Below are 12,839 nucleotides of genomic sequence, written 5' to 3' on the forward strand. Positions count from 1 at the left end.
CTGATAGTCTCAACAACGAGGCAAACACGTAAATACGTAAGGGCATCATTAATAATAGGTGCGAATAAATTATTTTAACAGAGTAATAGACAATTGTACGTAAGTAAGCGTGTTTTCTATATGTGCATGTCATAAGATCAGCTAACCTAATACAAATATGACTAACACTAAACTATGAATTAAAGAAGATCTGAGTATTTGGTATTATATTCTAGAGTGTCGAATCGTGACAGAAAAAACAGATGCATCTCTTCATTTTTTGATCGTTTTATTTCAACGAAATAACTGAGTAAATCAAGTACTCACAGTGATCAAAAGCTACGTTACATATGAAACAGGTTGAAATCTCGAGACACGCTATAGAACAATAAAACAGAAGACGCTATCACAATAACAGGGTCAGCTTTGGCTAACAGTTTTAATTCGACCTTAAGAAGCTATATTCATACCTAGAGAACGCCAAATGCACCAGTAAATCCTACTTGCGAATCTTTTCAAGATGAAACCACACGTGACTTGCGAACGGACTAAGAATAATTATAATAAGCCATTTTAAAGTGCGTGGAACCGGCAGAAAATTCAAATGGAAATACTAAACACTCAGACAGATCTATATTTACCAGAAAAACAGCCAGCGTTTTTATGTTATGCAGCGATCTTATTTTCGTAATTTTTTTTTAGATTTTGGCATTGACCATCAGTAAACAGTAGATGCGTCGCAGCGGCTGAAGGAAGTTACCTTCTATGTTTTCACAGGAAGCAAAATGGGTGCAGAACAGTATTACATTTTGTTGGTTTATCTCTGTTATAGCGAAATACGCTCACTAGAAAAAAGATGTTTGGTTCTTAGTCGACTTGACCCTCACTCTGAAGTGTTTAGTAGCATTCTGTTCTGTAACTTGTTGAACACTGCCACAGGAGCCATGAGGTTTGCACAGCTGCTATTTGATCGAATTCCTACCCTAATTCGAGGTCCTCAAAACAATGCTAGACCAGTGGTACTCGATCGCACTATTTTAAAATGCCTGTCATAGAAGAGGCACCCGAAAGCTAGTTACGGACAAAGGATGGACGATAATCTAAACCAAAAAAAGGTATACACTTTATGCCAAAATAAAAAGGCAACTTCATTCAAAGGGTTCGTGCCCACACTGAACGGAGTCCGTAGCGGAGGACATATTCGATTAGACAAATGTGTTTCTTTACTAGCTAACACTGACTATTAAGTAATAGCTTTTCACTTAAAATCGATAACGCGATACAATCGGCTTGAAACTGGCAGCATCCAAGTTGGCGCTATTCGTAATTTAAAGCAGACGATCAGCGGCCCTACATACGATGGCTTGCCAGGCCAATTTCACTGATCTATAGATGACTATGAGTGGACATCTAGCTGGCCATCGGCTGTTTCGCCCACATCTGGCGATATACCTAGGTAACAAAAACAGGCGCGCGACATGAACAACACGACTCTTTGCTCTCTCTCGAACGACAGCAGCAACAGCGATTAAGCAGACAGATTGGAGGCAATGGGGCAAACCGCCTGCTTAGTTAGCGTGAGCTGCGCTTCCGCTATTATAGGAAGAAGCAGCCCGGAATTTTCCCTCATCTCGTGCTAAGAAACAACGTCGTGCACAGTAGGCGCGTATTGACGAATCAAACGTGGCTCACATATAGATAGAGGCGGCAATCTATAATTACCTAGTTTATTGTTTTGCGTTTCATTAATGGTCGTCAGTGAGTAATAAATCATTGCTTCGACGCTCGGTATCGATATATTGATTTTATTGCATACAAATATAACATTGAACAACTCCGTTAAGCGATACGCTATCGTATCCGCACTGTCAGTCCTTCTCTTCTTGTATCATACTTTACTGTTAATTTAATGTCGGAAAACAAATTAAAATTTGCAGAAAAGTTTTCAGAAGCAAACTATTTCGCTTAAATTTCGCCTTCGCCTCGATTATAACTGTCCAGAGCTCAAGGAGGGCGGATCAGTTTCAAAGATGGCGTTTAATGCCTTCACGAGACCATGTGCTGCAAGGGTTGGTAAGGATACAAGTGCAAATGAATCTGGTTTCGTTCGAACGTGTGCTTTGTAGGCAAAATAGTGTTGCCAAATTGACGGGTCCGCACCATTGTGTTGATTTTGGCTAGACGGCATTTTCAGCCTCATTATGCCTTGCTAACGAGTTTTGCATACAGCCTCTTATCGTATTGCCTTTTCGGGTCATTACCGAAATAGGTTAACCTGGGGATGCGATGCAGTTGACCAATATATATATCCTGATCAGTATTATAATTGAGTTCCTGTTTGTGTTTTATGTTGACGTTTAGCGGTATGTTGGTGTGTTTTTGTAATATTTATATTTAGAGCCGTGTGAGGCGGTGCCCTAGATCATTAACATATGTGTGTCTTAGTAAGTTGCTCCTAGAAGCTATTTATGTGCTGTTGCTGCTATTTGTGCCTATGGGATTGTGATTGAGAGGCGATCGTATGTTCAGAAAAAGACGAATAAATCGCATTATACCTAATTAATGTTTCGAATTGGTTTTTTGTGCTTAGAGTTAACCCCAATAACATCTCGAGTATCGCTAATATGTCAAGGGATCATCTCTAGGGAGATGAAACCGGTTCTAGGCTGCTAATAGGATCATTTTTTTATGTATAGAAATGGTGAACGGCACAGTACGACTGTTGTAAATTGACTTATCGCTCTTTGTTCGGCCCTTTGAGGTTATTGATACCGAGCAGTTAGAAAATTCTGGTAGGTACTATTTCTTGAAGCACTTAATGCCGCATGTATGTCACTGTCTTTCTGTTATGTGATATCTTATATTACCCGAATCTAAAGCATTTCATATAGGTGGGGTTTTGAATGAGCTGAAACTTTAAAACCACTTATATACCTGTCCAGATCCGACTGTTATATAGTACAAAAACAATAGACTTGCCTAACATATATAAATAATACATTAATAAACTGACCAGGCCAAGTATTAAATAGCTTACTGCTCCTTACTAATTGTGTAGCTTAGAAGACGACGCAACTAATAAGACACAGCCTCAGCTAGAGTGAAAATATGTTTGAAACATTTTTAAATAGCATCAAAAAATGGCAGCGCTTAATATTTTGACGCGATCCTGGGTTGTGTAACATGTTGCCCTGTGTAAACGGCGGGCGATTTAAAATATAGAATCCTATATACAACTGCCATATACACGTGTTGGAAGATAATGATTGTCCAACAAAGTTATTCATTAAACGACTATTGTGCTAAGGAAGCTGGTTTGGAAAGTTTCTAGTAAATTTCATATTCTTCAGATATTTTATAGCACTTATACCAATAATCTCAAAAAGAACTTATGTCGCTATTTGAACATAAATCAGAACGGACCATAAATTTTCGATTCACAGTTTAAGCTGATGGTTGAATTCCTCCTGTATCGTTTTTGCTTTCAAATGTACCTGTCTTCAGATCAGTGTTAGAATATCATATAAAGCATAGCACAGATGCTTGTAAAAGACTCGTAGCTCGTTACCACATTTAACAGCGAGCAGCATTGAGCGACGCAAAACGAAAGTGAGAGTTTGCGTCCTTTTATCTTCAGGCTGAAACTATATTCGTTACCTTGATAAAATTGGAGGAGACAAAGACGAATTTCCATTCCTACTGAGATATTTAGCAAGAAACAGCTTTTTTATTTTAGAACCTGAGCGGCAGTTGATACGAAGGGGATTACCATTCCATAAGATCAACGCATTTAGGAAACAAGATATAATTGTACGTTATGTTCATTTAGATATATTGATTTCGTAGTTCTTGAAAGATATATTAATCACGTCGGGCCACACTGTAAGCAGTGGTCGAGCGTATTATCTACTCTTATGGTGCAAGTTTGTTACTGCTAACTGTCTTTATTAAGCTGTTACGATGGTTTTCTCACTGCTTAAACATTTAACTGCCTATTTTCGCACTTATTAACGACAATAACGAACAAATAGACCATTCTTCCATTGACTTTCGGTTGAATACCTCTGTGCTGGGTTATCTAGATCGAAGCGAAGACGGGGGCATTACCCAATGCGGCCTTGATGTATCGATGCTTACCCTTCTGAGCGTACCGAAAGTAGACTGTCGTGTAAAGGTCATCTGGAAAAGGTTCTTGAAAGCGACGACGATCTTGTTGAGTTCCAGGCGATATACTACAGTACACATCTACGAACTAAGTAATAGCCAACAGGCAAGATTTGTTGCGCCGACTAAGAAGTCGTTACAACGAATGCGGAAAGCCATGGATCACATGCTACGCGCTCGAGGACAGTGTATCGTCAAAGCAATATGGAGCGTAGCTAGAATTCGAATGTTAGCGGACAAATTTGGACCGCTCCAATGTTCAGCTGGGACTGGTCGACCGGAGTTGTTCAATCGCCTCTTCTTTACTATTCTTAACAAAAGCGTGAAACGTAAAGCCTTCTTGTCGGATAGGGCTGTTTCTTCAACAAGTTCGTCACCGCTGTTATCCTTGCAGGCGATGTCGCGATCCTGACCCAGGATCTTGGCTTACTTTAAATCTTTACCGAGCGAGTGACCTCGGCCACGCTTAAGAGTTGAGGCTAAAAGAATAGTGCCACTACTCAACTGTTTGAATATTTCCGAATGGCTTTGAATAACCCAGTCGTTGATAACGTTAGTGAGCTTCTTTCGTGTGACAAGAGGTTACCGCCTCGTCGATTGATGCTTACTAATATTCTTATTAATTTATGAACGATCTAATACAAATTTATTTTCTATACAAAGCTAAAGGAATTTGACTTGGCCTGAGCAAGTATGTCAAGGACAAATAGAGAATTATTTGTTGTATATGTACTGTAGATTTATTTTAAGTACGGCGCTTTAGAGTGTCACTTTACAATAGACAGTACCAGTTTCTTTACCGATACGTGACTGTTGCTAGATGCAACTGAAACGAAAGACGTCTTCCGAGTCAGCATAATCAGTTACTCGTATTATGTTGCCGTTATAAATCAACTTACGTATGTACTCGTCGGTTGTTGGGTTGACTCTATATAACTTACAAGCTAATGAAACGCTCGAGTGACATGTGGCCATTCTGAAGTGTCTAATTTCGTCTGTTCCGTGATCAAATGTCCGAAACAGCCATTGGATCCAAATCGAACCCCAAATTCCCGTGAAAGATCACACGTTATTTGCTGTTTATTATATTATTTTCAGGTGAGACATTAGCAAAAAGAAGCAGAAAGATGATAGAAAAAATAATGTCTTTAAGTTTTTTCCAACTTACCTGCCGGCAGAGTTGCCGTTATATCTAACTAATTAGAAAAAAAAAAAACTCGTAATCGTTTGTACGTAGTATGATAAATGATTTTCGCTTGTGTGCAACTACGCCGAGTATAGAGAACTCGAAGAGCTTGTAAAAAAGACCGGCTTCTTTTGGGAAGAGTAAGCATTTGGATCTACACTTTTGAGGGGTTCTGTATGAAAGCCTGAGGGTATAGCGTTTGTTTAGTGGTGGGAGCAGGGGGTCGCTATATATTTTTTGTTGGTAGCTTCGTTAAAACTGTATTTACGATATAACGGTATTCCATTATATGCCTATTTTGATACACAGTCATAATATAGTGGCGAGTCTCTGATCTCAACCTTTTAATAAATTCACTAATTTTTTAAGGAAGCAAGCGCCATGTATTGAATGTATTTTGTTCCGGAACATACTTGTAATATAGAAAAAGAGGCTTAGATATACGCGCGACGTGTTGCGGAAATGAGTCACTTTTCGTTGGAGATAACTATTCAATTGATCATTATTAGAAAAATTAGTTTTTTGAGTGTTGCCACATTTTTCTCTACCATCATGTAGTGGACCTCTAAGCAGAACTTATTTCAACAATTTCAAATCCAGTTTAATTTCTAGCTCTAAAATTATTAAGTTCCGTTCAATTAGAATTCCAGCATGTCAGTTTAAAGAGACGCTTCTGGTAGTACAAACAGAACTATCTCTGTAGTTGAAGCAGATCACCTATATAGATATACTATAAATATACGTAAACACGTTTTTAATTAGTCGCTCTATTAAGTAGACGTGATATTTACTGTAGTAGCACATACAGACAGCTTCTTTTAACGCAAATTATTTAATAAATATTACCAATAAACATAAGTATTACTATTGTGTACTGCACACACAGCATCAAATTGCTGCTCATGTGGGGTCCTAGTGGTTCCTTAACGTCTTGTATCAATTTTATTACGAGAACGATATGATTGTGTCATAGCGTCTTAAGACGAGGCCTGTCGTGATCTATTTTATTTAGGCTTTTCCTTCTTATCAAACAAGGTTGATATTTGAATACAAATATGCGGAGGTAGTCTTTATTCTTTAGTTTCAAGACACCAGATCACGTTACAACAGACAAGCTTTATACAAACTGGTATAAATACTGATATTATATATAAAATCACTAGCATTTGACCGCAAAAAATAATGGCGTATTTTTAAAAAATAACCGATTGTGATTTTTACAGGGGATCAAGATTTAGCTTGAAGAAGCCAAGATATGGTCGTGCCGTTTCTCCATAGGCTGACGTGCTTTTTAGTAATACTGTTTAACATTATCCCCGGAGCCTTAACCGTTACCTAGCTGGCAAACATGTTGTCAGCGGCACCAACATTAGCCTGGCATAAACATAAACGTTGAACGGGTTTGCTTGATAGTAGCCCCATGATACGCCAATGCCTAAACCCATGTCTACAGTTAAGTCTATTTAAACAAATACCAGTGTTATATGTCCAGAGCGTTTCGAAGGTATTCATTCGTATTGTTAATTTCACGCAACATCGAACAGCACCTTCATTTATGAGGATCTCTATTGTCTGCTAAGGGACACCCAGACCGTATGTACTTCCATTGTCGTATTTAGTCACCTACTGTGAATTGCCACTAGCAACACAAACCTCCGTAAATCAGCAAAATACCTCTCGACGTACAGAAACTGGAACTGGCTCACCGACAAATTAGATCATTTTTACGAACGACGATCCTACTAATAAATATTGAGTCATCTGAAGAAAAAAGAGAAAGTTGAAATTAAGCTATTATTTTCAACCTGAGGGCCTTCTAAGTATATGAGGTTTTAGCCAAATAAGGATTCCAGTTGTTCAAAACATGAAACGGATTCTAGCAGGAGCATGTCGAATGTTCAGCTGTTGATGGACAGTAGACAGTTTTGGATGTACCATGATGTGCGAAATCAGGTTTTTTTATCCCGCTAAAACAGCCTTTTCTTCTTCTTCTTTCGATTACTGCGAAGGCGGGGGATAAATCTCCGCTCAAGTCAAACAACTGGAAGCTGGAGGTGTTCATCCATGAAATCGCGTGGGAAATTTAAACAGCTAATCTATTCATTACCTTCGAATATGGGCTCACTCGTACTCCCAAGCTCTAAGGAGACAAAGTATGTCTGTCTAACAAGCTGCAACTGTTCTCTACATCGCAAGTACCAGAAAATTGATTGATCGATACTTTGCGGCTTTTTCAATATCTGGGATCACCCAGGAAACCACAGTAGGCGCTCATGATCATTTAGGTATGAAACGTACTCTACCCTTAGGTAGGATGCTTATTTATTAACATATGCCCCTCTGGAGAAATCATCAACAAGCTCAGCGGTCATCATATACAGTAAAAAAATATAATGTAGCAAATGCAATGATAACCAGCCGCACTACTTCCACGTATGTCTGACCACTTCTACCAAAAATATTCAGCCTTATGCACTTTTTCCTGCCCATTTCGCCTAATCTAAAGGCTACTACAAAAGAATCAATTTCCATTCCGTACTTTAATTTGAGTAGGTCAAATCATTCTGTTATCCGAGTGTGTCCCCGTGACAGTTTCAGTGGGTAATCCATCTGCATACTAATCTTAGATACACATTGCGGTTTAAGCTCGCACCTGCGCATAGATACACTTTGGGAAGTAGCTGCCTAATGGAACCCCTAACGGCAAAATCAGACGAAACAGAGGCTACTAAATTATACATTGTTAATTCTTCGCCGTTATTCCGCAATGTCGAACTCAAGCTGAACGTAAATTTACTGGGAAAGTATATTGGGCTCTTTGAGAAAGCACGAAGGTAAGGATTATGAACACAACGTGGTTAACTTCCAAAGACCCATGCAGATTTTTTTTGGGTTCTGACAAAAATAGGATAATCTTTTTTCCTCCAATTTTGTACTTTTATTGTCTGAACCTAATGAGCCCCCTTTTGGTCCACCGTTAGCTAGATGATAATCTAGCTCGTGGAAATTTTACCGAGTATTAAGCCTTTCGATAAGGGCTTTTAATAATGGCATTTAATTTTCTTATAGTGTACAACCATGCTAAAACAAAACATGGAAGCGAAAATGAAGCAAGTCTTCTTTCACCATGTGTCAATTATGTGCTGACATTACACTGGCAACTTTGATCCATTGCCGCCACTGCATTTAGATGCTGTAGATTCGCCTGATTGAAAAGTGGGTATAAAACATCTATACAAGGTAAACGGTGACAACCGTTTACTTTGTATTCCGTTTTTCTCTGATTTGACTCGTCTGTGCTGATCCCCACCCCATTACCCACCAGGATCATCTGCTGGGCACGTCCACTGCGCCGCTATCGCGGTGTTAGGCTTTCTCCTGAGCCCACTCCACATGTCATAGTTTTCCGAACTCTATATTCTCTTTAGGACGCTCGTTTTTTTGGTAGGTCTATCTCCTGAGTCATATCATGATCATCATCATCACCATAATCGCCATCGCCATCAACTACCCCGTTCTGAAGGCCGACTCTCAGCTCCGGATCGCCGCTCAAAGATAAAACGGCCAGCTAACGCTCTCCGCGGAGGGTTCGAGAGTTGGCCACTCACAAAACGGCCCGAGGAGCTCTTATAGCAGGCGGAGCGACGACTGCGGAGTGCCTCGTGTTGCACCGACATGCAAGCATACGCTCAACACTAATTGAATTGATATTCCCAGCTTTCGCTTTGAGAGGCGGTGTAATGGCATCGTCGAGTGCGCGTCAAAGCGCCTGATCGAATGTATGCTAAAGGGCACAAAAACAAGAATAAAATGATATTAGTGCTTTAGCGTTTGACGACGCCCCTCTACTGGACTTTGCCCCTGTCATATAGGCAAAAGAAGATGGAGGTAAAGAGTTCGCCTGTCTTCGTGCGTAAGATGGGTGAGACTTTACATCGAAGGTTATCGAATGATGAAAGGTGCGCACCCCCAGATCCCGGCGTTTAATGCTGTTGATCCTGAGGGAACTAAAGTAAAAGCTGATCTATTTTGTAAACATATATAATGTATAGAAGACGCAGTAATGTCGGATAATGGTCTTCGATAGATATTTATTGTATGAGTCATATAGGAATGTAGTAATATCATTATTAAACAATACTTTTTTTGAAACTACGGAAAACCCCGATGTTGTACCATCATTTTTCAAAGTGGGGCAGAATTTACTTCGTCATTATCTTGTGTATTTTAACGATACCAGATATACAATCGCATTGGCTATTGCATGAAAAAGTTGACGACAGGGTGTTCCAAACGCCACTGTTGAAAAGCTGACGGCGTGCGAATTCGCAAAGAACAGCCCAATATTGAAAGTATACGTTTGGTTAGATCATTACTTTTAAGGAGTTCAGTGATTTATTAAATAATTAACGATGATGATTACTTAGAGAAAATTAATACACCATTTTGAGAATACGGGCCAGGGTGACAGAGGGACTTATAAGGCAAGCAATGACTTCGCCTTGTTAGGGTAGGATCATCTCATCGTTGTTGTTGTCCCGTTGTTCCTTTTCGAACTCGCGACGTCGTACCTGAAGTTCAGCGTTTAGGGTGGATTAAAAGTACTTTCTGTTTATTAGTTCATAAATCACAATTATTAACGTATTGAATTTTACCAGAATCCTTGCGCTCTGGTACACGATCGATCAACTTGGCTGGCTATTTGAAAGCTCGGGAACGTGTTCCATAGAACGCAGCATATGCCGTGATAGCCAAATACTACAAAAAAAATCTATATTTGTAAATGGTTGGAACAAGTAATTCTTGTTTCAAAGCCTACAAATGATAAAACGGTTATAAGTGCGACCAAGCTATTCCAGTAGCGTTAAAATGAAGAACATTGTTTTGCTCTTCGTAAATTTCTAACAACAATCATTGATGTTTGTAGTTGAAGAACACTTAAGAATATAATTAGAAAAATAAACCATAAAAAAAAACAAATTAGCTCTGACGCTGACGCTATACGAGTATATAACTATCAATGCTCACGACTAAGACGATGAAATTATGTATAGACATCCTTCAAGGAGATGGATGTAATATATTGGATTGTTGAGCCAAGCGAGTTAGTCAGCAATGTAAACTTATCTAAATGGGATTTGAAATAAATAGAAACGTCAGCAATATAAGCTGATTTAGATAGGATTTAAACTGTATTAGCTGACGCGGTCTTACTTCCTCTTCGCGTTTAACGGTAGCTGATGTTGTGTTCGCAGCATGGACCTTATGAATCTCCTCGAGCTGTCTGACCCGTTGGTTGTACACCTCGATTTGCTCACGTAATATTGCGTCTTCAATCTGCAGCCAAACGTTATGGAAAAACTGTAACAATTGGCGGGTTACACAATTTGTTTACATTAGGATTTAGCGGCGTCACTGACGTTTGTTCAGCGCTATATGGTTTCATTACACTGGATACTTTGACATGGGATTGTCCACTTACCCGCGCTCGGTCCTCATCGAACTCGAGGCATCCGGCTCCGTCAAGTCGCTCCAAATCGACCCAGCCTCTCCATCGTACACATACTCCGTTCATGATAAATGCACTTCGAAGATGCACCTGTTTCGCAAGAGTACTTCATTGCTCGTTCTGCCAACTTTTCCATAAGCAGGTTATCTTACACAGGTGGAACGTAAGGGCGTTGATTAGCCAATAAAAATGCGAATAAATCTACGAAACTTTCTCTCGAATCGACCTCTAGCTCGATTTGCGCTATGCGTGTGCATGTATCATTGTAGATGTATTAGAGTATATACGCACACATACATGCAAGACGTTCCTGCTTGAAAGGATTATAACGTTTTATAAGAAGCTTGATTTTTACAGCTGACTAAACACGTAAAAAAGTTGACAATTTCTCTGTGTATATCCCCTTCTGTCATGTATATAGCATGGCGTTTGAGCATGTTAAATTACATTGCACGACGAGCTATACCTTGCCGCGTTCCTTCGTAAAGTCACAATAGTCTTGCGAATATCCGAGTACCGGTGGGCAGGGACTGAACACGAGTTGGAGGTTAGTTCCGCTGGCAACGAACGCTAAGTCGGTATGACCCTCACGGACGCCATTTTGAAATCGAATTTGTCGTTCCTCTCGAGGTCGATCTCGGAAGCCAGTATAACGGACCTAGAGAATTGCACCGCACAAATAGACTGTTACACAATCAGCCATTGCCCAAATTTTTCTTTAAATCACAAGCTGTCAAAAAAGGTCCAATAAATACACCAAACATAACTTATTTAGTGTATGCTTGTGAAGGCCATGCACACGATCGGCTCATGAGATTCCATGAAAACGTTTAAAAAGAGATTCGTCTAGAAAAAGCCTTCTAGAGCCTTTGTAAAACTCCAGTAGTATGACTGTGTTACATATCGTTAAACCAACTGGTCATTCTCAATGGTACACACTTTGTTCTTCTATGAATGTTCTATGACAAAACACTTAGACAATAGATTGTGTAGGTGTCTTGTCGCCTGATGGCTTTTCATTTGTGCATTGTGAGCGTCAGTATTTGTCACGTCTTCTATCATTTTATTTGAAACGCACGTCTGGGTCAATCCGACCCCGCATGTCATTTATATTATTATAGTTCCATAAATACCTAATGTTTCCCCAAATATACCTACTCCTACATATGGATGAGTAACAGGTGACTGCAATGAACACAGTAGAGAAAGGTTAATCGCAGCAAAGCCCGATTTACATGGAGATGTATAGAATTAATACTCACTCCTTTTCCGACAGATGCATGAAGACAAAAAAAAAAAGTCGATTGTCGTCCCGTTATGCTTATGCTGCTCGCCGCGATGAAGCATAGAGCTAAACCCACCTTAAATACATTTCAATACATCCGTGTCTATCTGTTTATATCTATGCGCGTAAGAACCTAATGGTTCACTTTGATCCTGTTATTTGGTTAGCCAGTGGGAAGAAGCCATTGGAGACTAAAATACGCCGTAGATCAGACGGCAAAGATCACCTTCTAGACTCGTATTGTTTGAGTCAGTTGGTTGTCGATCGAGACAATCCGCCATTCGTTGTTGTTCGTCCAACGCAATCTGTTCAGACGCAAACACCGCCGAAGGGCTCTTTCTGAACGAGGAACAGATCGGTGTTTGGTACGGATCTGCGATGGACGTCGTCACCGTGAGAAAGTCCTCTACTGACCACAACTGTAACAAGGGAATACTTAGCCTGACTGATGGGTACGGCGCAAGACATCCGGAGTAACCGAGTAGAAAGCAACGCGTATCTAGACCTGGAGCAGATCTATATATGATTTAAGCCTTTCTATTAAGTAGAACTCACGATAGTGTTCTTTCAGCCGAGATGTGTCGAGATTTAAAACGACTGTTGAGTGCATGGTGTGAACAAAAAATCTTCAAAGGAAACCGATGTATAGATATATTGCATTCAACTGAAACATGAATATGTTGTATTAAGGAATTAACTTAATTTGATTTCTATAT

At 39.7% G+C, this 12,839-nt stretch overlaps 1 protein-coding gene across 2 annotated transcripts in view; it reads right to left on the reverse strand.

Moving 5' to 3' along the window:
- Positions 1 to 8,264: 8,264 nt before the first annotated feature.
- The window catches only part of LOC111250368 (protein big brother-like), a 10,164-nt gene continuing 5,589 nt past the window's right edge, over positions 8,265 to 12,839 (reverse strand). The window contains exons 3-7 of one of the 2 annotated variants that reach the window (XR_002673334.2): positions 11,305 to 11,496; positions 10,812 to 10,928; positions 10,544 to 10,666; positions 9,772 to 9,900; positions 8,265 to 9,113 (exon numbers count right to left, since the gene is read on the reverse strand). Coding sequence is in view for 1 of the 2 variants with exons in the window: in XM_022805501.2 (XP_022661236.1) it covers positions 9,835 to 9,900; positions 10,544 to 10,666; positions 10,812 to 10,928; positions 11,305 to 11,496 (498 nt within the window). In the remaining variant the exon portion in view is untranslated. Of the gene's footprint in view, positions 9,114 to 9,395; positions 9,901 to 10,543; positions 10,667 to 10,811; positions 10,929 to 11,304; positions 11,497 to 12,839 lie in introns of those variants that run through there. The other variant, XM_022805501.2, reaches the window with a different exon arrangement.

The sequence above is a fragment of the Varroa destructor genome, unplaced genomic scaffold, assembly GCF_002443255.2.
Source record: "Varroa destructor unplaced genomic scaffold, Vdes_3.0 BEIS01000004.1, whole genome shotgun sequence".
NCBI classification, from domain to species: Eukaryota; Metazoa; Arthropoda; class Arachnida; order Mesostigmata; family Varroidae; genus Varroa; species Varroa destructor.